Source organism: Schistocerca piceifrons, chromosome 1 (genome assembly GCF_021461385.2).
Source record: "Schistocerca piceifrons isolate TAMUIC-IGC-003096 chromosome 1, iqSchPice1.1, whole genome shotgun sequence".
Taxonomy (NCBI): Eukaryota; Metazoa; Arthropoda; class Insecta; order Orthoptera; family Acrididae; genus Schistocerca; species Schistocerca piceifrons.
This window is the reverse complement of record NC_060138.1, coordinates 459569863-459597636: the sequence shown is the minus strand read 5'-3', so window position 1 is coordinate 459597636 and position 27774 is coordinate 459569863. Positions and strand designations below refer to the sequence as shown.

General features: G+C 39.6%; 1 protein-coding gene across 4 annotated transcripts in view; it reads left to right on the top strand.

The window, feature by feature from the left end:
- The window catches only part of LOC124793147 (uncharacterized protein YJR142W), a 287324-nt gene that overhangs the window by 151455 nt on the left and 108095 nt on the right, over nt 1–27774 (top strand). For all 4 annotated transcript variants that reach the window (XR_007016578.1, XM_047257999.1, XM_047257997.1 and 1 more), the window contains one exon: nt 4123–4222. Coding sequence is in view for 3 of the 4 variants with exons in the window: in XM_047257999.1 (XP_047113955.1) it covers nt 4123–4222 (100 nt within the window). In the remaining variant the exon portion in view is untranslated. The remainder of the gene's footprint in view (nt 1–4122; nt 4223–27774) is intronic.

Genomic DNA, 27774 nt, shown 5'->3' with positions numbered 1-27774 from the left:
AGATTTTATCACCGTCTACACGGATGGCTCCAAGCAGGGAGATGTTTTCGGTTGTTCTGTCGTGTTCCCCAACACTATCCTCAGGCTAGGACTCCCAGAGCAGTTTTCAGTTTATTATGTGGAATTGTTTGCTATCCTGAGGGCAATGGAGCAGATGAGACAGCGCCTTGACAAAAAATTTATCATCTGCTCTGATTCTCAAAGTGCCCTTCTCGCTGTTCGGCAGATGTACCCAGCAGATGAGATGGTGCAACAAGTGCAGGACGCTCTCTTTCTCTTGCACAGGAAAACAAGGAAATCATTTTTTGCTGGATTCCAGGGTACATAGGCATCCAGGGAAACAAACTCGATGCTGCTGCTAAGTAGGCTTGCTCCCTTCCTCCTCCTGCCAGCTGTTCAGTCCCTCTGGGGGCTGTCACTTCATTTGTGACCAGGAAGGCCATATGTTGGTGGGAGTCACAGAGGCTGGAAATGAGGAACAATAAACTACATTCCATCAAGACTTCAGTGCGACCATGGATCACCTCCTTCTGCTCGCAACGGTGTGAAGAAGTAGCCCTTACTCGGCTTAGAGTAGGACATTGACCATTGACACACGGCTTCCTCTTATGTTGGGAGGAGCCCCCAGTATGTCAGTGATGCAGTACACAGCTGTCAGTATGGCATATTTTAAGTGAGTGCATTTTATATGACGGCCTGAGGGTTGAACTGGGTCTCCCACGGGATCTTCCCTCTATTTTAACTGATAACGAGATGAGAGTTGTTCATGTCTTAAAATTTTGTGCGTGTCCGAAATTCTTCCCAAAATACTTGGTGTGCAATCTTAATGTGTCACAGAGTGGCTGGGTCACGTATTATTTCTAAGTCGTCATCCAGCCATGCTTATCTGTCTCTTTCTTAACAGCGTCTTTACAGGTATTTTCTCCATGATTTCATTTAGTTATCCCTCTGTGTCTTGCTGGGGTTTTATTATGGGCTTTTCTGAACCTCACCTTCCTGGTGTTGCTGTATGTTTCCTGTGGTGGGATCAAAACATAGTTTTCCAGTTTATTGATCTCCTTCCACAGATTATGAAAACCTTCTTAAGTATAACATTAATGCAAGGGTGCTGATGACCTAGCTGCTTAGCACTCTCCACCATAAATTATCATCTTCATCATCATCAAAGGAACCATCCAACATTTGTCTTAAGCAATTTAAGGAAATCATGGGAAAATTAATCTGGATGGTCAGATGGGGGTTTGAACTGCCATCCTCTCAAAGTGAGTCTAGTGTGCTAACCACTAGGCAACCTCACTTGGTGCTAACACTTCTAGAGCGCTGACCAGAGCTATACAGGGTGTTGCAAAAAGGTACGGCCAAACTTTCAGGAAACATTCCTCACACACAAAGAAAGAAAATATGTTATGTGGACATGTGTCCGGAAACGCTTACTTTCCATGTTAGAGCTCATTTTATTACTTCTCTTCACATCACATTAATCATGGAATGGAAACACACAGCAACAGAACGTACCAGCGTGACTTCAAACACTTTGTTACAGGAAATGTCCAAAATGTCCTCCGTTAGCGAGGATACATGCATCCACCCTCCATCGCATGGAATCCCTGATGCGCTGATGCAGCCCTGGAGAATGGCGTATTGTATCACAGCCGTCCACAATATGAGCACGAAGAGTCTCTACATTTGGTACCGGGGTTGCGTAGACAAGATCTTTCAAATGCCCCCATAAATGAAAGTCAAGAGGGTTGAGGCCAGGAGAGCGTGGAGGCCATGGAATTGGTCCGCCTCTATCAATGCATCGGTCACCGAATCTGTTGTTGAGAAGCGTACGAACACTTCGACTGAAATGTGCAGGAGCTCCATCGTGCATGAACCACATGTTGTGTCGTACTTGTAAAGGCACATGTTCTAGCAGCACAGGTAGAGTATCCCGTATGAAATCGTGATAACGTGCTCCATTGAGCATAGGTGGATGAACATGGGGCCCAATCAAGACATCACCAACAATGCCTGCCCAAACGTTCACAGAAAATCTGTGTTGATGACATGATTGCACAATTGCGTGTGGATTCTCGTCAGCCCACACATGTTGATTGTGAAAATTTACAATTTGATCATGCTGGAGTGAAGCCTCATCCGTAAAGAGAACATTTGCACTGAAATGAGGATTGACACATTGTTGGATGAACCATTCGCAGAAGTGTACCCGTGGAGGCCAATCAGCTGCTGATAGTGCCTGCACACGCTGTACATGGTACGGAAACAACTGGTTCTCCCGTAGCACTCTCCATACAGTGACGTGGTCAACGTTACCTTGTACAGCAGCAACTTCTCTGACGCTGACATTAGGGTTATCGTCAACTGCACGAAGAATTGCCTTGTCCATTGCAGGTGTCCTCGGTGTTCTAGGTCTTCCTCAGTCGCGAGTCATAGGCTGGAATGTTCCGTGCTCCCTAAGACGCCGATCAATTGCTTCGAACGTCTTCCTGTCGGGACACTTTCGTTCTGGAAATCTGTCTCGATACAAACGTACCGCACCACGGCTATTGCCTCGTGCTAATCCATACATCAAATGGGCATCTGCCAACTCCGCATTTGTAAACATTGCACTGACTGCAAAACCACGTTCGTGAAGAATACTAACCTGTTGATGCTACGTACTGATGTGCTTGATGCTAGTACTGTCCCAATGAGTCGCATGTCAACACAAGCACCGAAGTCAACATTACCTTCCTTCAATTGGGCCAACTGGGGGTGAATCGAGGAAGTACATGACATACTGACGAAACTAAAATGAGCTCTAACATGGAAATTAAGCGTTTCCGGACACATGTCCACATAATATCTTTTCTTTATTTGTGTGTGAGGAATGTTTCCTAAAAGTTTGGCCGTACCTTTTCGTAACACCCTGTATACATAAGAAAAGAAAGAAAAGTTGATGGGGCACTGGATAAGTTGTGTTTTAAAAAGGAAAAGATATCAGGGAAACAATGTAGACTATGCATTTAGTAATGGAAAGACAAAAGAAATCCTTATATCCTCCTAGCAATTTTATAGAAAGCTTTTGAGAGTGTTGGGTGAGATGATGTGTTTGCTACTGTGCTGAGATGAGTGAAGCTATAGTGCATAGACAGAGAAATAAACTAAACCAAGTGTGAACCATAAAAAATGAAAGATTGAAAAAGAAAGCTTGAAAAAGATAAGTTCATCTTAAGAAGGTCTGGAGCTTACTACCATTGTTGTTTAACTTTTACAGCAAAGAAGCTATGATGGAAGGCACAGGAAATTTTGGAAGAAGAATTGAAGCTCATAATGAACCAGTATCGATGCTAAGGTTCACAGACAACAAATCCCTTAGACGTAGGAGACCTATTGAATGGCATACTTTCCATAGTGTATGGGTTAAGAATAAGCAGTGATGATGTTGATTAGTATAACTAACATCAAATTGGTTAACGTCAAAACCAAGAATGACATTATAATCAAAGAAGTGAAGAAACTGCCATAACAAAGCTCTGATTATGCAAGGAAGATGTAAAAAGTAGGTTGTTTGAGAAGAAGTTTTCTCCAGTAAAAGAGATCGACAAGTATGAAATGCTTGGATAGAAGAGGGGGAGGCATTCTAGAAAGTGTTTGTTGGGAGTACAGTATTATTTGCAAGTCAAACGTTGACCATGGGCAGTTCAGGCAATAAAAAACTACAAACCATTAAAATGTTGTGCTGTCAAAGAATACTAAGTTTCTAAGACTTAAATGGATATATCAAGTGAACAATGAACTGGGACTAAAAGTAAGAAGGGAAAAGGAGAAGCAAAAGACTACAAAGAACATAACCTTGAATTTACTTTAGACCATTTGTTAAGGAAAGAAGTCTATGATTTGGTAGATCGCTTAAGATCTGTTTCTACTTTGCTACCTTCTGGTAGGGTGTGATGGTGATCTTATAGCTTACCCATGTGTTACATATATCATTGTCTATAGTCAATTTAGTATTGTCTTCATGTAGTAATCTGTGCTATTTAATTGTTTGTTTTTTATTTCCATGGTTGGATGTGTATCACTCATTTTTGTGACAAACAGAGCAGTGAGTTTAATCTCCTATCTTTTTCTCCTTTCTAGGATGTCCTTGAAAAAGTTTTCTCTCCAGACTTCAAAACAACAAGTTGCCCAGTAATAGTTGATTTTCTTATTCGACATGGCCTGGTTTCAATTGAAAATGGTGAGTTCATGTATTTCTTCTGAAGTATTCACCAAATTAATTAAAGAACTTTAATTACTAACTGTCTTTTTGAATCATATTAAATTTGCAACATGCTACAATTTGAAGACTGTCAGATAACTTATTGGCTGTAATCAGAAAGATAGCATATAAAAAGCAAGATTCTATTAAAATAAGTATTTAATCTATTAATGATGGAATGAAATGTGCAGAATGCAATAAGCTTTCTTGCAATTTCTATTGAAGACAAAACATCAAGCACAGAAAAAGGAAAGGGAATAGAAACATAAAAGTGCAGTAAATGTAACAGAATATTATGAGAAGATAGCTTAATACAACAAGAACAGTTTTAAGTACCAGGTTTTTCTTGATGTGATTGATTAATGTTGTGCTTTTGGGTTTTCAGCCAAGTTGTTGATTCCAGTGTTCTGCACAATATTTCAACAGCTAATCCACTCTTGTTCTTCTGTTGATGTGATTTGTGTTGTATTGCATACACTGCCTGGACTCCAACCAGACTGTGAAGGTTTTTTGGCATTATACTATTATTTATAGACAAGTTTGGCTTCTGACATATACTGTGCACATGGATGCTCATCTACCCCTACCTCTGTAACTACATCTCTACTCTTCAAACCACTATGAGGTGCATGGCAGAGGATACATCCCATTGTACCAGCTATTATGGTTTCTTCTTGTTCCATTCACGTATGCAGCGTGGGAAGAATGATTGTTTGAATGCCTCTGTGCTTTGCTGTAATTATTCTAATCTTGTCCTCACACTCTCTATGTGAGTGATGGTATTTTCCTGAAGTCATCATTTAAAGCTAGTTCTTGTCTATCTTCAAGAGTATTCCAGTTCAGTTTCTAACGTTTTTTGGACGACAAGAGACAGTGTGGTATTGGGTTGCAAGGCACACATGTCTCTCAATTCAGTTAACTTGCACGTAGTGTGTAGCCGATCCTCTTCTGTGGGTAATCAGCTATGTCGATCTTCCAAAAGCTTCTTCTCTGTAGACTACAGCTGGTTAAAGGAATTTATTAAACTACTTCTCTATTCTTGAAATAATTTGGGTATTCATAGAATATACTTTTCAGTTCAGTCACTTTATATTTTCAACTTTCACAGACAATAACTTCTGCAAGATAACTTGTTCCTTAAACGTTAGACTCATTCACACATATTCAAACAGCACACATGTGTCTTCCTTTGTTCATAGCCAAGACATGAAGAAATCCAAAAGTCTCTAGTCTCAAGCGAGTCCAGTACATGAATGAACATAGAAATCTATATTCAATTGTTCATTAGTCTTTTTACAATCAACATAGACACTAAACAGCATGGAATACTACATAAACTTTTCTTGTTCTTCTCTACCCATACATAGAAACTCTGTGGACCATACAGCAGGTACTTGTCTGCCGTCATTTGGCCACAGGGTCCATCTTTTTCTCATAACTGTTTTCTGACCTGCACATACAAATAGGCAATGCGCAGTCGGGCGTATTCGTTTCTCCCATTCACTTCTAAAATATCGGGTGTTCAAAAAGGTGAAAGGCCGAGTGGTTCTAGAATTTACTCCAAAATTCTCGAAGCACTACATATTCCCCCGCCTTATATCGAACATGCTATATTTTATACAATCATTATGTAAATTTATATCACATACTGTTCTAACAGTATACATACCAACATAGATCTATGCACTCATTTAGAATAAACTCTAGCTAATCTTTCATTTATTCTACTCTCACTCTATTTTGACATCAAAATTCGAATATTCAGTGGTAACCTGGTAAGTTTTCCTAATTATATTTCAACTAAAGTTCAGTATTGATCACAACACTTATGTCTCAATAACATAGGTGACCAGTTTTGGTTATATTTATATAACCATCTTCAGACCCATGGCTTCCCTGGAGGATGGTAGGCAGAGCTCTCCTCAGCTTGACTTCGTAGCAGCTGAGGAGAGCTCCGTCTGCCATCCTCCAGGGAAGCCAAAGGGTCTGAAGATGGTTATATAAATATAACCAAAACCGGTCACCTATGTTATTGAGACATAAGTGTTGTGATCAAGACTGAACTTTAGTTGAAATATAATAATATATTGATCACTGCATTCCAAAAATGTTTACCTAAATTGTACAAAGTTTTCCTAATATTTAGGATTTGTTAGGACTCTGTCTCAATTTCCAATTGCAAACTCCAGGTGTTTCACGACACTTGAGTACTTTATTCTTTATTCTAATTCTTTGTACTACTTCTTTAGTACACAATGGTCTTATTATTTATAAACTTTTTGTAGTCTGGAGAAACTCTGGGCAAAATAAAAGTGTTCCTATTGACACTTATAAAACATAATAATGCTAGTGAAATATAGAATTCAGACTTACCAGAATAATCTCTACAAAATTTTTGTGACTTTTGTCACGATACTGCCCTTTCCCCTCTGGTAACAGTACCTATACCTCACATACGGGTTGATCCTATGAGTACCCTTTCTCCTTCTGTTTTGGTAGGTGCGCCTCTTTAATTCCTATTTTCCTATGGTACAGGTCAATCCCCTTCTTGGTGCCCCTGTCCACACAGTATAGGTCAGCCTTTCTTAGGTCTGCCTATCTGCACTTTTCATCCAGGACTTGCTGGGTGCGTCCCCCCTTATCCTTCTTGAATAGGCCTCATGGTTCATTGCCCTAGTATACATCTTTATGTACACTATAGCTAAATATCATCTGGTAAAACTAAAACCTACTTCACCCTTCATGCTCACTTTTTCATACTTCTCTCTATGCGTAGAGTCCTCCTTTATCAACTTCTATGTTTCCAGCATCTACTTCATGCCTTCATACATTTTTCAATGTATAATATGCTTACTTAGGTTGTAAGAGTCCCACTATCTTACAAGTCGTCAGAATATTTATTAGACTGACATTCCTGGATAGTTATCACAATTAGCTCCTCCCTGACTTATGTTCTCTTTCCTCATTCATGCTTCCTACTTAGGCATACTTGATGTAAAATTATCATAGTTTTTATATCCTTATGTACCTATGCGATATAGAATCGTCATTGTTCTTATACATATATTTCCTATATATACATATTAATAAATAGCTACATGATAGTTTTTCCAAATAACTAGGTGATGTATTTCCTATATATACATATTAATAAGTATCTACATGATAGTTTTTCCAAGTAACTAAGCGATGTAGAACTGTCACAATAATCAGCCATAAGTGCATATTTCTCTATGTGCACATTCTTTCCCCCTATAACACTTGACGGTTCTCACATCCTTTTAATCTGTATGTTCATTGTTGGCATCTTCATGTTGTGGTATGTGTATGTAGAAGTGTGTTTGTGTAGCCTGATTCTTCAGCCTACTTATATGAAATAAGTTGAAGGTTATTGGAAACCACAAGAAATAAGAAGGACTTCAGCAATAGAAGTATATGCATATGGAAAGATAGACCAGTACTCAGATGAGAAGTAAGAAAGGTAAAAGTAGAAATGGTTGCTAAGATCGAAGAAGAGAAAGAAGATAGCTCCAAAGACAGGAAACCCTTCCCACCACTCTTCCCCAGGATCCCTACTACTGTGGTACTGGAGGTATGATGTTAAATGTCTCCTACAGAATGGACATTCTCACCTTCACCTTTGAAGTCCCCGAAGAAAAATCTTAGCAACCCCTATCGAATGGCAAATGGTGAAGAATCAGTCGCACCTGTCTGCGAGGGTTGTCTGAAAGGTGTGGTCTGTTAAATAGCGTTAGTCATGCTTGTACTTACACTATCCACCCCTTCCAAACTAATAAAAACCCTCCCATCCACTTCATGTCTCATAACAGATAAAAAATATTCCATAAAAATAGAAAATTATACACTACAGTTACATAGTTGCTTAGTCATTCAGTTTATACTACTTTTGTACACAAATAAAATCCTCTATTCATTTTATGTCATCTCGACATCACTCGGTTTAAATAGTACCATCATATTATACCTTTCACTCAAATAATATTTTATTCATTTCATTTCATGTCTAGAGATCACTGTTCATGTGTGATTCCCTTAAGTTTTCTACTTTACCGTCATATCCAATTTTCTACGTACGAAAATTATAGAATAGTTTAAGAATTCAAGAATAGAGTACAGAATAGTTTAAGATTTGAAGGGAATTCGGTGCAGGAAAAAATAGCACAGAAGAAACATCGAAAACAACTAGGGATCCAACGGTCATCACTCCGCCCGTTAACACAGAACATTAATGTCCCTGGGAGACATACAATTTTATGTCTTTTACATCTTTGATCCTGTTATAGCATCTACTAAAACTAAGGCTTTGGGATGTACCATTGTTTGCACTTGGTAAGTTCCCTCGTACTTTTGAAAAAATTTGTGTGTTTCTTTCTTCAGGGCAGAGCTTTGAAGATGCTGTTTTACTAGAACTAGGTCATTAATGTTATACTGAGGTTCGACAGCCTTCTTGTTATGTTTACTCACTCATTGTTGTGCTCTTTCAACCAAGTTCTTAGAAACTATTGTTTGATTAAGTTGGTAATCAACAGTAGGTTGTTCCGGCCAAGTAAAACATTTAAGAAGGGGTTCTTCCACAAAAGGTTTACCTATTACTTCCAAAGCTGTTAATCCAGTTGAGAAACGTGTTAATTCATTTAAAATAAGCTCAAAGTCTTTAACTTTCATTGCCCATGATGTATGTTTTTCATAATTTCCCAATTTCGTTCATAACCCTTTCACATGGGTTAGAAGATGGATTATAGTTGGAGATTAATACTTGATGAATATCTTCCCACACTAAGAATTCTTTAAAGTCGTTGCTAACAAATTGTGGTCCATTATTGGAGAGGAATCGTTTTCATTTGCCCACCTCCAGAAAGTATTGTTGCAAACAGTGGATCAATGTTGGTGTATTTGCTTTCTTAATAGGATACAACATAACATATTTAGACCAACATTCTATGAGGACAAAAATGTACGATACTCTTCCATTCCCTTTCAGAATAGGTCCGAAGAAATCCACTGCTGTAAGATCGTGTGATGCCTTAGGAATCATTGGATACATTTTGTATCTAACATGAGTGTTACTCTCTTTTACTTTCTGACAGGTTTCACAAATTCTAATTAAAGATGCTACCTTATGTCCTAGCTTTTTGAAACAGTAGAACTTGTTCATGTGGGCTATACACTTTTTTATTCTGAAGTATCCATACCCTGTATGGACATACCACACAATTTTGTCCTCCATCAACTTCGGGATACATAAATGCCACCGTCGAGATGTTATACTGTCTCTCCAAAATAAATTATTCACTATAACCTTCCATTTCTCTGCTTGATTAGGAGGTAAAGACTTTCTAATACACATAGCATATATTTCTGTAAAGTAGGGATCATGATGGGTGCTGTTGGATATTCTTTGAGCCATTTCTTGTACACTGTTGTGCAGGTATTCTACTGTCATAAAATTAATTGCAAAAATTACACCGGGTCCTTCTGTACATTTTAACTCTTTCATATCTGCAGGTAATCTAGACAAAGCATCAGGTACAGTATTTTCAGAACCTTTTACATACTGTATTTTAATGTCATAGTAATAACATCCACCGCATTAATCTACTATGTAATAAGCGACTTCTCATTAAAAAAGATAGAGTTTGATGATCCGAATATACATGGATCTCACTCCTCATACTAATGTTTGGAATTTTTGGATACTCCATACTACTGCTAGTAGTTCTTTCTCTGTGGCTGTATAGTTTAATTCATGTTTGTTAAGACTTCGGCTAGCAAAAGCTATAGATCGGTGATTTGTACTTTCCAGATCACACTCCCCTTGGAAAAGTTCTGCTGCTATGCTATAGTTGGATGCATCTGTTCAAATTTTAAATGGCTCACCCATAACCGGATGGCGTAGTATACGTGATTCTACCTATGCTTTTTTCACATTTTCAAATGCATCATTGGCCTCTTGGTCCCAAACCCATGGTATTCTCTTCCTTAATAACCGTAAGAGTTTTGGGTCATTCAGCTCTTGGCTTCGTATATATCTTCTATAGTATCCAGCCGTGCCAATGAATCCCTTCACTTGTCTTATGTTTTTAGGTGGTGGACACTCCTTAATAGCTTCTGTGTATTATGGATCTGGTCTAATCCCTTGCACCCCTACAATATGCCATAAAAACTTAACCTCTTGCCTCACAAAGTGCGATTTGGATAGGTTTACTGTAATATATTTTTCTTTAAACCTTTTCAGGGTTTTACACATGGTCAGATAATTCTCTTTCCACGTAGATGAGATTACAAGTATGTCATCCACGTATATTATTAAATCCTTTGACAACTCCCTTCCACGTATAAACACGGATACCGAGATATTTAGTCCGAATAGTAAAACATTAAAATGATATGATTTCCCATCAAATAGAAATGCTGTTGATTCAGGGTGTAACCTAGTTTGCCAATATTCAGCAGTCAGGTCCATTGTGCTAAAATACCTTACTTTCTCAAATTTGGACAATAATTCATCCTCTATATTCTTACTCAAAGTATGCGCGTCTAGCACCAATCGCACACCTCTTGTAGCCTTTTTTACTACTATCAAGGGATTATTCATGACGCTACAGCTACATTCTATTATGTTATTATCAATCATCTTGTCAATTTCTTCCTTAACGGCCTCTTTTAGACTTACCGGTATTGGATATGGCTTACACAAAAATGGAGTACTGTCTTTGATTTTAAATTTACATATATAATCTCTAATACTACAAGGACGATCGGAAAATACTTCTTCATATTCCATTAGAACCTTATATAAATCTAGTTTTTGTTTACTGGTTGACATTGGTGATTCATTTACTTTGCTGTGTATGTCCACTTGATGTGATGTGTAACTTACCTTTTCAATCTCTGGCATACTGTACACAATATTTGTAGTCACCTTTACCAAAATAAAGAAGATTCTCCTCAAGATTCAATATGACTTTAAATTCTGATAGCCAATCTAGGCCAAACAACACATCCCTATTGATATTTTCTACTACTAACAGCGTCTGACAAAATGGGATATTCCCAAAATTGCAGTTCACCTGGGTCTCTTGTTTTACAGCTTAGCTCTTTGTTCCAGTAACTCCCGTTACAGGTAATATCAGTAAGTGGTGTTTAGTTCGTAATGTTCTAAAGAATGTTCTAGACATCAGTGACACCTTACTCCATGAATTTATAAATATGTTAACTTCAAAATCTTCCACTTTTCCTAGTATTGGTTGTGGATTAATGGTAGTTGAGCTTGCTTCTTCCAGTAATAACCATTCTTTGGTGGGTATTTTATGTGTGAAATCAACGTACTTGTTATAAACTAGGCTTCCTAATGTATTTCTATGACCTGGGCCCTGGATCCAGATTGCACTACATTCTCCTCATTACTGGTAATCATTGGTTGGTTACCAAATCGGGGTATTATGTTACCACTTTGTACTCTATTACTGCTCGGTACAAATTCTTGCGACATTACGGGGCCTATATTCAAAAGTGGATGCTTCTTTTGGTAAATTTGGTTGCCCTTATTCCAGTTACATTGGTGTACTCTAGCTAAGTTGGCCTCATGTCTCTTAAAATTACTATTACTATTATTACTACCTCTTCTGCAATTCTGATTTTCGTTTTGATGTACATTTTCATTGCAGTCTTTGTTTAATTTATCAAGTGCGTATACAAAAGACAACAGTTCTTCTACTATTTTCCACCCACTACACAGTATATCTTTCCTGTCGTAAATGGATAAACATCTTTTTAGAATTCAAACTAACCCTTCTTCCTCCATGGGCTTATCTAAGTATTTCGCATGTATTGAATGCCAGTCAAAATACTTTCTTGTCGTACCCCAAGTAGGGACCCACAAATCAAATATTAATTTTTCTTGAGGGCTAGCTGACCAATACTTCTCCTTAAACTTTTTCTGGAAATCTGCCCAAGATGAAAAGTTCTCGATCTTGACTGTGCCCCACTCTGGAGCTTCCCCTAAAAGGTACCCTACTGCAAATTCGATCTTCTTTGAATCTTCCCAGTTTTTCGAAAAGGCCTGGTTAAACCGTTTCAGAAAATGAGTAGGATGTACTTCCCTGTCTGGCTTAAACTTCAGAAACTGTCTGTATAGTCCAGAATTTGCTCCCCATTGTAAATCTGTCATCACTTCACTAGTCAATACTACACTTGGAGAAGTCACTCTATTATCTACTTTGTCCTGCAGAAGTTTGAATTCCTTCCACAGTTCATCTACATCCTTCTTGGTATTACTAAGTTCGGAAGATAATATTGGAGATATGTTGTCGGAGGTTACTCTCGTGGCAACTTTTCTATCGTCTCTTCTACCTGTTCCTCCAGATTACTGATATTTATTATGTCTGAAGTCGCTAGTTTCTCTTTAAAATTTCTTTCCACGTTGTCAACTCACGTGTTAATGCCTGCAATTTGCGATTGGACTATAGGAATTAGTTTGTTCTGCTTTTCAACATTTTTCTTTAAAGTGTGTAACCTTTGTTTTACATCATCAAGTGTAACATTACATACACTTTGAAATGAACCCAGTTTTTCGCTCAGTTCAGACTCTACACTATTACATTTATCTTCAATATCAAATTCTAGTTTCTTTGCCAAATCCTGAAATTGGTTACTCTGTGTCTGACTAAAGTCAGTGAACAACTGATTGACATGACTACTTAAACAGCTAGTTAATTCACCTTTCAAATCTCTCACAAAATTTTCCACTTTAGTGGTTAAAATATCAAATCCAGTCTTCAGATTTCCCATGCCTTCATGCAACTAGCTAAATTCCTTATTTTGTTCATCTACCTTTGCACTTAACAGTCCTAAAGTCTTATTCTGAACATCCAATTTATTATTTACTTGAATATTCACTGTGTGTGTTTCTCTACTTAAATTAGCACTCTGTGCATCTAGCTTTTCATTCAAAGTTACACTTTGTGCTTCTAGTTTTTCACTTAAATTCGCACTCAGTTCATCTCTCAAGGAAGCATTTTGAGCATTTAAATTTTTATTTAGAGTAGTAATTTGAGCATTTGACTCTGTTCTTACTGAGTCTAACTTTAAACTTAGTTCTTTGATTAAATTTGCTACTTCAACCCAGTCTGGCACTTCGTTATTCACTGTCATAGCCATGGCTGGTTCTGCTAGTTGCTGTTCTTGATGCATAACTTTATTGATTTTAGACCTAGTAATCATCTAAAAGAAAATTCACCACTGAGTAAAATAACTGCACTAACAGTTTATCAGTCAACAGTTCCTTCAACTTTACCAAACAATTATTGTCACCCAGCATAGAGTTCTAGCTGCATTGGTGAGCGGATGTGTAATCAGTGCCAGTGGACAGCACTGGTGCTGGTGGCGTCGAAGGGTGGTTTCAGAGTCGTCTTTGACGAGCGGGACACGGAGTCAGCACCGGTGAACACGAGCTGGTGCAGTCGGTGCCAGTGGCTAGTTACTGCGTAGGCATCAGCACGATGTACGTGTGTGAAAACTACTTACTCTCCACACCCCATCTTCTTAGTCGAAAAGTTGAAGTCTTCTCTCCGTTTCCCCCCCCCCCCCCCCCCCCCCCTCGCTATTACTTTCTCATGTCTTTTAATGCGTTACACTCGCAACTTTCTCCCATTGGTTTATTGGACTCAATACAATTACGGGAAATCATTCTCGTATCTTCTTAGGCCTGGTTGCTATGGCAACACCTAATATCTTCTTCCCATTTCTGTCTTGAAATTCCCATTTTTTTCGGGTCCTGTCACTTGGGTCACCACGTTGTAACGTTTTTCTGACGACAAGAGACAGTGTGGTATTGGGTTGCAAGGAACACACATCTCTCAATTCAGTTAACTTGCAGTTTGTGTGTAGCCGATCCTCTTTCTGGGTAATTAGCTACTTGATCTTCCAAAAGCTGCTTCTCCAAAGACTATAGCTGGTTAAAGGAATTTATTAAACTGCTTCTCTATTCTTGAAATAATTTGACAATATGAGAGAAGGAAAATTGCTACTCACCATATAGCGGAGATACTGAGTCGCGATAGGCACAATAAAAATATTCACACAATCATAGCTTCCGGCCATTAAGGTCTTTGTCAGCAGTAGACACACATACACACACGCACACACACACTCACGCAAGCACAACATGCACACACGTCTGCAGTCTCAGAGAGCTGAAACTACTCTGCAAGCAGCAGCACCGGTGCATGATGGGCATGGCGACTGGGTGGGGGTAAGGAGGAGGCTGGGGCAGGGAGGGGGAGGGATAGTGTCGTGGGAGTGGCAGACAGTGAAGTGTTGCAGTTTAGATGGATGGCAGGAGAGGAGGTGCTGGGAGGGGGAGGGGGGGGGGGGGGGGGATAGCGGAAAGGAGAGAAATAAAAATAAATTAAAAGACTGGGTGTGGTGGTGAAACGACAGCTGTGTAATGCTGGAATGGGAACGGGGAGGGGGCTGGATGGGTGAGGACAGTGACTAACGTAGGTTGAGGCCAGGAGGATTACGGGAGCATTGGATGTATTGCAGGGAAAGTTCCCACCTGCACAATTCAGAAAAGCTGGTGTTGGTGGGAAGGATCCATATGGCACAGGCTGTGAAGCAGTCATTGAGATGAAGGGTATCATGTTCGGCAGCTTGTTCAGCTACAGGGTGGTCCACTTGTCTTTTGGCCACAGTTTGTCGGTGGCCATTCATGCGGATGACAGCTTGTTGGTTGTCATGTCTACATAGAATGCAGCACAGTGGTTGCAGCTTATCTTGTAAATCACATGACTGGTTTCACAGGTAACCCTGCCTTTGATGGGATAGGTGATGGTAGTGACCGGACTGGAGTAGATGGTGGTAGCAGGATGTATGGGACAGGTCTAGCATCTAGATCTATGTGTATCGTGTAGGTTCGGTGGATGGCGGAATACCACGGTAGGAGAGGTGGGAAGGCTATTGGGTAGGACATTTCTCATTTCAGGGCACGATGAGAGGTAATTGAAACCCTGAAGGAGAATGTAGTTCAGTTGCTCCAATCTCAGATGGTACTGAGTTACGAGGGGAATGCCGGACTGTGAGTCTTTGGGAAGTGGTGGGAGACTGCCAAATATGATACCCCTCATCTCAATGATTGCTTCACAGCCTGTGCCATGTGGATCCTTCCCACGAACACCAGTTTTTCTGAACTGCACAGGTGGGAACTTTCCCTGCAATATATCCTACGTTCCCGTAACCGTCCTGGCCTCAACCTTCGTTAGCCACTGTCCTCACCCATCCAGCCCCCTCCCTGTTCCCATTCCAGCACTACCCAGCCGTTATTTCACCACCACACCCACTCTTTTACTTTATTTTTATTTCTCTCCTTTCTGCTACTTACCCCTTCCCCCCTCAGCACCTTCTCTCCTGCCCTCCATCTAAACTGCAACATTTCACTGTCTACCACTCCCACCATACTATCCCTCCCCCTCCCCGCCCCATCCTCCTCCTTACCCCCACCTAGTCGCCACACCCATCATGCACTGGTACTGCTACTCGCAGTGTAGTGTCAGCTCTCTGAGGCTGCAGACATGTGTGCAAGTTGCACTTGCGCGAGTGTGTGTGAATGCGTGTGTGTATGTGTGTCCACTGCTGACAAAGGCCTTAATGGCTGAAAGCTATGATTGTGTGAATCTTTTTATTGTGCCTATTGCGACTCAGCGTCTCCGCTATATGGTGAGTAGCAACTTTCCTTCTCTCATATTGTTACATTCCATTCTGGATTTTCCATTGCTTGAAATAATTTGGATACTCGTAGAATATTTTTCAGTTCAGTCACTTTATATTTTCAACTTTCACAGACAATAACTTCTGCAAGGTAACTTATTCCTTAAACGTTAGACTCATTTACATATATTCAGATAGCATACATGTGTCTTGCTTCGTTCATAGCCAAAACATGAAGTAATTAAAAAGGCTCTAGTCTCAAGCGAGTCCAATATGTTAATGAACATAGAAATTTGTATTCAATTGTTCATTAGTCTTTTTACAAATATCACAGACACTAGACTGCAAAGAATATTACATAAATTTTCTCGTTCTTCTCTAGCCGTACATGGAAACTCTGTGAACCGTACAGCAGGTACTTGTCTGCCACCGTTCGGCTGCTGGGTCCATCTTTCTCTCATAACTGTTTTTTTGACCTGCACATACAAATAGGTGATGCGCAGTAGGGCGTATTCATTTCTCCCACTCAACTCTAAAATATTGGGTGTTCAAAACGGTGGAAGGCCGAGTCATTCTAGAATTTACTCCAAAATTCTCAAAGCACTACAAGTTCCTTCAGTATGTATGTGATATTAAACAGACGTGTGACCATTTGTCCTGCCCTTCTCTGTATATGTTCAATATCCCCTGTCGTCCAATTTTGTACGGGTCCCACACATTTGAGCTATATTCTAGAACCAGTCGCACAAGTGATTTGTAAGCAATCTCCTTTATAGACTGATTGCACATCCCCAGTATTCTACCAATAAGCCAAACCATTCCACCCGTTTTACTCATGACTGAGCCTCTGTGATCATCCCAGTTCATATCCCTGCAAAGAGTCTCACCGGGGTGTTTGTATGAGTTGGCCAATTCCAACAGTGCCTCACTGATATAGTCACAGGATACTTTGTTTTTTTACCATTTTGTGAAGTGTAAAAATTTACATTTCTGAACATTTAAAGTAAGTTTCCAATCATTGCACCGCTTTGAAATCTTATCAAGATGAAACTGAATATGTATGCAGCTTCTTTCAGATAATACTTCACTACAGATAACTGCATTATCTGCAAAAATCCTTATGTTACTATTAACATTGTCTGTAAGGTGCTTAATATACAACATGAACACAAGGGTCCTAACCCACTTCCCTGCAGCACACCCAAAGTTACTTCCACATCTGATGATGACTCTCCATCCAAGATAACCTGTTGCATCCTCCCTACCAAAAAGTCCTCAGTCCAGTCACAAATTTCGCTTGATACCCCTTATGAAGGTAATTTTGTCAGTCAGCATAGGTGTGGTATTGAGTCATATACCCTTCAGAAATACTGCAGCTACCTGGTTGCATTGATCCAAAGCTTTTCATTATGTCACACGAGAAAACTGTGAGTTGGGTTTCACATGATCAATATTTTCAGAATCCATACTGGTTGACATTGAGGAGGTTATTCCATTCGATTATGTTTGAGCTCAGAATATGTTGTAAGATTCTACAACATATCAATATCAGGTTTATTGGATAGTAGTTTTGTGGGTCACTTCTGCTACCCTTCTTGTAGACAGGTGTGACCTTTGCTTTTTTTTCCAACAACTGGCACAGATTTTTGTTCGAGGGCTCTATGATAGATTATAGCTAGAACAGGGTCTAACTCAGCCGCAAATTCAGTACACAATCTGTTGTGGATTCTATCAGGCCCTGGAACTGTGTTCGATTTTAATGATTTCAGCTGTTTCTCAACACCATTGACATTAACACTTATTTAATTCATGTTTTCAGTGGTATGGGGATTACATTGGGGCAATTCTCCTGGGTTTTCATATGGAAAGGACATTTGAAAATGAAGTTAAGCTTTTCAGTTTTTACTTTGCTACACACAATTTCAGTTCCTTTCGCATTTGCTAGGGATGGACACTTAACTTTGGTGCCAGTAACGGCTTTTACATATGACCATAATTTCTTCGGGTTCTGTGAAAGAGCATTAGATAATATTGCTACGGTAGTCATTGAAGGCATCACACATAGCTTTCTTGACAGCTAAATGCGTTTGATTCAGCAACTTTCTATCTGCAGCCCTACACTTTGTTTTTCATCTATGATGCAGTAATCTTGGTTTCTTGAGGAGAAGTTTCTGTGCAGTGAGGTTCCCTACCATTATGTACTGTTCTACTGGATACATATGTATCCAGTGCATGGTCATCCATTCATTTAAACTTGAGCCATAGTTCTTCTACATGCTCCTGCCCTGTGCTGAATGTTTCAAGTTCATCATTGAGATATAGTACTACTGATTTTTTATCTATTTTAATGAACATTTATTTCTCCCTGCTTGTTTCAGTTGTCCTTTGTGGTTTGGTGATCATTGTTGCCACAACTGTGTCATGAGCACTGATACCAGTTTTTATGTGGACATCCTCAAAGAGGTCGGGTCTGTTTGTTGCCATTAGTTCCAATATATTTCCATCATGAGTAGGGTTGTTAACTATCTGTTCAAGGTAGTTTTCAGAGAAGGCATTTGATAATGTTACACGCCCACAACTAAGAAAACTAATTTTTCCAATTAATTGTTGAATGATTAAAGTCGCCACCAGTGATTACAGTATGAGTGGGGAACTTATGTACTAGTGAACTGATGTTTTCTCTTAAGTTTTTGGTTACATCAGAAGATGACTCTGGTGGGCAATAGAAGTATCCAATTATCATTTCATGCTCACCCCTGAAACTGATAATTGCCTGAACAATCTCACAGGCAGCTTCAATTTCTACCTCAGTGAATTTGAGTTTCTTTTGTACTGCGGCATATGCACCACCTCCATTTCCCATTTACCTATCCTTTTCATATACACTTAAATTTTCCCCAAAAATCTCACTGCTAGTCTGGGATGTTGCAGCCTAGCTTGTCAAAGAGCCTTCGAAGTCTCTGGTTCAGTCCTTCCACTCAACTCAGAACCAAATGACCACAGTCAGTTCTCTTTAGAGTGCTGCAAATTGTGAGCTTCGTTGTAACTCCATGCACCAGCCTAGTCTTCTGAACCTTCTTTGCTAGTCTCTAGAATGACCCACATATTACCTTGGAGCCCAGATGACAGACATCATTTGTTCCAACGTGTGCCATAACCTACAGTTGGTTGCACCCTGTTCCCTAAGCAAGAATAGCCTCTTCAATGAGGCACCCAGGCATGAACACTGAGTGCTCCTGGTGTCGTTTCCTTTCCCTTGCTGCCGTTTCCTTAAGGGATACCATCATTTGCCATACATTTGAACTGCTGATGATCATTTGTAACTGATTTGTTTAAGCCTGCAATGAGATATCTGGTAAAATCTTTTTAAATTGAGTGCCAGACTTCAAGCTTTGCTTAAACTGAAAATCTCCTTGGAACTGATTGCAGAAAATTTCAACAGTTTTACTGAACTCTTTACACATGTTCTCAAATCAACTTTTTTCCTGTGTGGTGGAAAGTATTATGAACAAACTGATGGCATGACAATAGGTAAGTCATTATTGCCTGTGGTGTCAAGTCTGTATATGTTTTGGCAATCACATTAGCATCCTCCAAGTTCAAGCCAATGTGTTTCTGTTGATATGTGGGCAACACGTTTGTGGTGTGGCGACATGGAACAAAACAGCTTAAAGAATTCCTACAGCATTTAAACTCTACCCATCCTAATATAAAAACCATAGTGGATCTTGATACATTAGCTAAGAGACAAATGGAAGAATCCCTAGGCTTTTTTGTACTGTTAAAGATGATGGACCTCTCCAAAAGCCAATAGTGTACCACAGTCATTGTGAATGTGGCATGTCATATGTGAGAAAGACAATCAGGATAGTCGAGGAGAGATGCAAGAAATGTCAGACATGCACCCAGCTAAATCAACAAAGTAAATCAGCTGTTGCCAAACATTGCCTCAGGTGTAGCCTTGGAATAAAACACAAAGAGACTAGTATCATGATGCAGACACACAGTTTCCAGGATGGTGTGATTAAGAAGTTTATCAAAATGAAGATCTATGGAAAAAGTAATAAACGAGGACAAAAGTTTCAATTTAATCAAGGCTTGGATCCAGCACACATTAAAATCTCAAAGCCATATCCATTAGAGGTAGAAAACACTGAGAGAATGTTCATTCAAGAAGCAAATGAGCATCAGAGTTGTAGGCTTTGGCAGTCAGACTCAGCCATAAATAGTGGCACAACACGAGTAGTACTCTGCTGTCTGGTTAGAGTCCAGGCAGTGAGTATGAGTAACAAAACAGTGTACAGCACCTGGAGAAGATAACTGAATCAGTTATCAAAATATCATGCAGAAAAGTTGAATTGGGTTTTGTGTAGCTAGAATTATGTGAAGACAGAATTACCCATCTAAAGACAAAAATGAGTGAAGAGAAACCAGAGCGGTATAACACCCCATATTAAACTTTAATTTTAATTATAATAATGTTATATAGTGCCTTCCCAAAATTAGTATTACACTTAGCAGTTATTAGAGTGCACTCAAGCATTTTTATGGCTACTTTAGCTGTAGAATACAACATACAACAAGCCACTTTCTCTGATCTTTAGAGGGAGAACAGATATGCATGCTAATCTGTGGAATTTGTTTAGTGGTGTTTATTAATTACTTGTGATTACTTATTAATTACTTGTGATTAGTTGTAAGGTGAGTAATGATGTATGAATTCAATAATTGTATTTGATTGTTTATTTTTCTTCTTTCAATTGCTTTTCAAGCTTTACCAAATCTCAAACTTGTGCCTACATTCCTACAAAATACAACATTTATGTGTTATCATCGGGTATGGGTAGCAGAATGAAATTTTCAATCTGCAAGAGACTTTGCACTGATGTGAAACTTCCTAGCAGATTAAAATTGTGTGCTGGACCAAGACTCAAATTTGAGATCTTTTCTGTTTGCGGACAAATGCTCTACCGACTGAGCTACCCAAGCATGATTTGCAACCTTTCCTCACAGCTTTGCTACTGCCAGTACTTCATCTCCTACTGTGCAAAATCCACAGAAGCTGTCCTGCACATACTGTTGCAAAGTGAAAATTTCACTCTGGAAACATCCCCCAAGGCTGTGGCTATGCCATGTCTCTCTCCAATGTCCTTTCTTCCAGGAGTGCTAGTCTTGCAAGTTTCACAGAAGAGCTTCTGTGAAGTTTGGAAGGTAGGAGATGAGATGCTGCTGGAAGTAAAACTGTGAGGACGGGTCATGAGTTGTGCTTGGGTAGCTCAGTTGATGGGGCACTTGCCTGCAAAAGGCAAAGACCCCGAGCTCAAGTCTCAATCTGGCACACATTTTTAATCTGCTGGGAAGTTTCATGTATTGCTAGAATTGTCAAGGTTTATCTTTTCTTCTATCTTTTTTTCTCTTTTTGTTGTCCTAATCATGTGTATCTTGAAAACCAGTGCTACTAATGTTACTTCCGATCTTTCTTCTATGGGTGTACACCTCTGCTTTAACACTTATATGGTGCTCTCTGGTCTTAAAACTTTTCCTTTTGGTCTGTAGACCTCCCTGGCACCATTTTCATTGTATTCATTTCCTTTTCATTCTACCTATGTTAAGTTTCTCATGTCCTCAGTAAATAGTAATGTACTTGCTCATATTTTACTCCAAAAGAAGGAACTTGATTTCATCTACAATAAACATATGTTCTAGTTCATGTCATTCCCTCAGTATGTCAGTTTCCAGTGACTTGTAATTACTCAAAAATCATATTGGCACAGTACCTGTATGAATACTGCGCCTTGGTTCTTCCAAAAGCGATAGTAATAAGCACGTTGACTGCAGTGTCATTTAGGGTAGTGAGTGAGACATGGAGAGGATATAAGGCGGGTGGAATATGCAACGACAGGGGGCATTGCAGTGCGGGCGCCGACTCCTTGCGCTGTGGCGCGCCGGCCGCCTGGCGGGGCTGCTGGTGTGATCATTATTGAAACACTACCATTTTTGTTCTAATAGCAGACCAACCACAGTTATGAAGAATTAAATTAATTAGTTGTCATGCATCTAAACATGATAATTTGACATACTTTTGCAATGTCTGTTCCTTCAGATATATATACATACATGTGCGAAGAAACAGACACAACAAAAATAAATATGACAGCCTAGACAGGCAAAAATGATGACACTGCTACGTTGAACATATTTCTCTCATTAACCCTGTTGTGGGACTCCAGGTAAAGCTGCGAGCACTAGGGGCCATAGACACAGTTGCATATGGATGTCTGGATCGGTTCTGGAAGTGTGCACGGATAACAGAGATGGTTAAGGCGACCACTCATGATAAGCAGGAAATCTGGGTTTTGGTCCCAGTCCAGCAAAAATTTTCTTATGTCACCAATATGTGTTCTTCCAATACCTAATAAGACTGATATTAAAATAATTCACAATTGTGACTAATAAATAGAAATTTAACTGCAGCTGCAGATCATCAACAATGCCTGTTCCTTCAGACATATATATGTGTCTGAAAGTACAGACATTGTAAAAATAAATGATAATTTTTATTGAAATAACTGTTATCCCCTTTGTATACTAAAATTATAAAATCTAGGAGAGCAAAAGAGTTTCACATGTGGCAGCATGTTGCCAGACTGTAGTGTCATGCCAATTAACTGCTCTTGCAACCTCCACATAAATTCTCCTGTGAATGTGTAACTGCACTTATTACTTGTGTTGGCATTTCAAGGGTGCATAGATCACAATATCTAATTTGCAGATTCTCTTTGGATTGTTGTAGATATGAACAAGAAGTATTTAAATCTATGTCTGGAAGTTTGTCTCCATCTTTGTGTATAGCTTCTTGAAGATTCTTGTGTTGACTCATGTTATTGAAATGAAGGGGTCCAGATTGGTATGAATGAAGACATTATACTTTAAGTTTCGATTAAACTCATTTTGTACCTTTGCAGCTTTGTTTGATCATGTTTCATTTGTCAGCTGCATATAAAAAATAGGCAATGGTAAGATGTGGTAGTCCGACTACATCACAAAGCCTTTGGTGTCTTGACTGAAGGAACTTGACTATTGTACCAAAATGTTCATAGAAGTGTTGCATACAGTGTCCTCTTGGTGACCACCTTGACTCACTGTATATGAGAAGACATTCAAATTCCCTATCCTTTTGTTGACCCAGGTTGTGGAAAATGTGGTCATTCAAAGAATCCACTTTTATCGTCTTAGCAGTATCAGTGACATAGTACAGATTTATGCACTCTCTCACTTAAATTTTCAGCAAAAACATGCTCCCTGTGGATTAAATAGTGGATTATCATAATGTCAGATACTGTAGTTTCTAAATGGGCTATAAATGCACAATATAGATCAACTATGGACAAGTCCATCAGTTGCATATGCAAAATACACCTGATAAGAGATTCTTTTCCTTGCTCACTTTGTGTGTGGAAACTGTCACAAAGACAGAACACCTTCAGACATTACAGTGGCTTGTGGAAGTATAAATTCTTACAGAGTTGCATTTAAAAGTATTTCTGTGTTAACCAAAAGAGATCACATTTGAATATTCTACTTGTTGCTGAGAAATCAGATTTAATACATATCAGCTTGTATGATTGTTTCACACATCAACTAGTATGATTAGTGGGTATGGCACCTCAAAACAGTCTTCTTTATCTCCAAACAGCTGTTTTTGCTCCAGTGTAATTGGATTCTACACTTTCATATTTAAGACATCAGAATAATCAATGCAGAATAATTAAACAATTATGGAAACTACAGATAGGAATATCAACAATGTAGGAAAAGATACATTGCTGCTTACCATCACACACACACACACACACACACACACACACACACACACCTCATGCACACATGACCATCAACTCCAGCATCTCATGCTGGAAGGCAGCATCACGTGGAATGCAAGCAGCAATCTGAAGGGGAAGGGGATAGTAGCCGCGGGTGGGGAGAGAGACGAACACTGTGTGGTGCAGTGTGCAGTGACTAGACTGCCAACAGGTGCAGCATCAGGAGGTAGTGGGGCAGGGAGATGGGGGAAAAAGGGAACAAAACAGAAGAGGACTGGGGAAAAGATGGGCAGATGCATTGGCAGAGGGCTGCAATAAACAGGGTCGGAAACAAGAATGGGGAGGAGATGATAGGGCAGAGGGGGTGGAAACTGTTGGGTGGAGGGTATGGGGACAGTATGTTACCATAGGTTGAGGCCAGGGTAATTATGGTAGTGGAGAATGAGTTGTAAGGATAACTCCCACCTGCTCAGTCCAGAAAAGCTGGTGACGCGGGGAAGGAGCCAGATGGCTCAGGTAGTGAAGCAGGTTGACTACCAACTAGCTGTCCAATAGGATAACGGCCACTGCCGAACTGTGGCCAAGAGCAAAGTAGACCACCCTGTGGCACAACATGCAGCTAACATAACACACTTGATTTCAATGGCTGCTTCACTACCCGAGCCATTTGGAGCATTCCCTCCACCTCCTGGTTTTCTGAAGTGCGCAGATTGGAGTTATCCTTACAATCCATTCTCTGCTCCCATAATTATCCTGGCCTCAATCTACAGTAACATACTGTCCCCACACCCTCCACCCAACAGTTTCCACCCCCTCTGTCGTATCATGTCCTCCCCATTATTTTCTCCCACCTTGTTTATTCCCAGCCCTCTGCCAACACATCCGCCCATCTTTCCCCACTCTTCTTCTTTCTTGTTCCTTTATCCACCACCTCCCTGCCCCACAACCTCCTGACGCTGCACCTGTCAGCAGGATAGTCGCTGCACACTCCACTAGACAGTGTTCGTATCTCTCCCCAATGGTACTCTACTATCCCCTCCCCTTCTCCTTACCCTTCCCCACCCCCTCCAGACTGCTGCCTGAATCCTATATGATTTTGCATTCCTGCCCGAGATGCTGGAGTTGGCAGTCGTGTGTGTGTGTGTGTGTGTGTGTGTGTGTGTGTGTGTGTGTGTGTGTGTGTGTGTGTGTGTGTGAGGTGTGCTTGCTTGTGTGTGTGTGTGTGAATGTTGTGTGTGAATCTCTCTTTATTGATAAAGGCTGTGCCCAAAAGCGGTACGTGAGTGTCCTTTAATTGTGCCTATCTGCAACTTGATGTGTCTTCTTTATGGTAAGTAGCAATCAATCTTTTCCTACTTTGTTAATGCTAAATGAGCCATAAACTTATCTGGTGTAGTTTCAAACCACTTATTGTCATTTTTGGCTGTAATTTGTATTTATTCAGAGAAAGTCTTCACAAACCATACTGTAAATCATGAAGGGAAAAATAAAAAGGTTATTATCAATATTTTTCAGTCCCATTTACTTTACTTGTCTGTGGTGTAGAACAAACATGTTTTGAATGGCCTGGTGCATACTCATTATTACTGATACTTTCATCATTACTTTCAGAGCTACATTCACTTTTAACTCTTGGTTGCAGTTCTTCTGAATCTGAATCACTGAAAGGCAAATGAGTTATGAATAATGGTTGAAAACACTATCAACAAGCTTCTGTAAATGCTTCTTATCATCATCAGCTACTCTTTTCCCCATGTCAGTTGTTTATCATGATCAGCCATCGCATGACACATGTAGCCTGTGCTTCATTTTATAAACGCCATCTATTATGAGGTGTGATTGGAAAGTTTTAAGAATGGGCTTGTAATTGTACAATGGTGGTACTTGCATGCTACTGTGATGCATCTCCTTCAAAATAGTCCCCTTCTGACTGAACACACCGATGTCAACGGTCTTTCCATTTCTGGAAATATTCCTGGAATTTTTTTCCTTAGGTGTGTTAAGGATGCTTTCCGTATTTGCATGGATGTCTTCAGTCGAGTCAAATCGCTTCCCTTTCAGTGAAAATTTCAGTTTAGGAGACAGGTAGAAGTCCGCAGGGGCCAAATCAGGGGCATATGATGGTTGTGGAAGCACAGGAATTTTGAATTTGGTCAAAAATTCAACGATGGAGAAGGCACAATGAGCCGGAGCATTGTCATGGTGTAGCACCCAATCCTGTCTTTCCACAATGCAGGCCTTTTCTTGTGCACCTTTTCACACAAACACTCAGGGACACATTTTTAGTATTCCTGGTTAATTATCTGTCCTCCAGGGGTAAATTCATGATGCACAATACTGGTAGAATAAAAAAAAATCACCATCATTGTCTTCACCTTCAAACGACTTTGCCGTGCTTTTTTCGGTTTTGGTGAACCTGGAGTCTTCCACTGCGAAGACTGCACTTTGGTTTTAGGATCATATCAATATACCCACAATTTTTCACCTATAATTACCCTATTTAACAAATCTGAGTCATTTTTAGTCCAACTGATCAGATCTTTTCGCACTTCAAGTCAGTATTGTCTCTGGTCACTTGACAACACTTTTGGAATGAATTTTGCGGACACTTGACGTATGTTCAGATCTTCAGTTAAAATTGACTGAACTGCTTAGAAATTGAAATTAAGTTCCTCAGCCTTCTCCCTAATTGTAAGTCTACAATCAGAGCACACTAAGTCACGAACTTTCAAAACATTTTCATTTGTTTTTGAGGTGGAAGGACGGCCAGACCGCGGTTCATCTTCAAATGATTCACAGCCATTTTTAAATCTGTTGAGCCAGACAAAAACATTTGACTGGCTCATACAGTTATCTCCAAAAGCCGTTTTTAATAGTTTGTAAGTCTCAGAAGCTGATTTCCCAGTTTTAAAACAAAATTTCACACAAATTCATTGCTCCGTTTTTACGTCCATTTTCACACAGACAGAATCCAGAAACAAGCCCTAACAGACCTGACTCAACCATCTGCCACAATGAACTGGATAAAGGAAACTCAATTTCTTGTCAGAGGGTGTTCAAGGACAAGACAATGGCTCACTCCCCACCAACCGTGTACATGCCTGCCAAACCAGTAAGCAGTAGTGGGTCCATTCTTAAAACTTTCCGATCACACCTTGTATATAGAAATTGAACTTCACACATTCATCTAGTAAAGTGTGCATTTGTGAGATGAACTTGTTATTAATTTAAATACCATAGCAACTTCATATGTCTGCATCTCATCATTTGATGAGATTTGGATAATATTTTATTTTGTTTGTGTAATATGTTATTTTGTTTTTGGTTTTAACTAACTGGTTTCGAAATGTTGTAATTAATAGGAGTAAATTCAGTTACCATATATTACCTTATCATATTTATTAAATTAAATTCACTTACGTTTTTGTCTGTTACTAATTTAAAGAACAGTCATCAAAACAATCACAGGAGGTCCAGTGTGCAACCCTCCACCTGGTGACAACTTTTTCTAATGACTCTTCCCAGCTACTCTTTTTGTTCCACTATTCCCGTGAGAAGTGAAAATTTTGCCAGTGGGTGATAATCCTCAGGTTGAGGTCCACTTCTCTTAAAAGTTGAGCTGTGTAAGTACAACACATGACCTGGCCTCACAGCTTTATTTCTGTATCTCTTGGCTACTAGTAAATAATAATAACTTTGATGCATCAAAACTGGTTTGCAATTAAATAGCTTTGTGTCCATAACAGTAAGCAGGATGTTAACTGATTTCTGCAAAATCATCATAAACGAAGTAATCTAATATTCACAATAAAAGGATGACAGCCAAAACCAGTTGCAACTGGTTTTGGCTGTCATCCTTTTATTGTGAAGAATTTTAACAGTTGCTGCTGCAGCCATGTTTAAAATCTTGGTAATCTAATATGGTCCGATGGAGTGCAAGAAATCAGACGGGCCAGCTGAAACAATGAGGTATAAGCACCA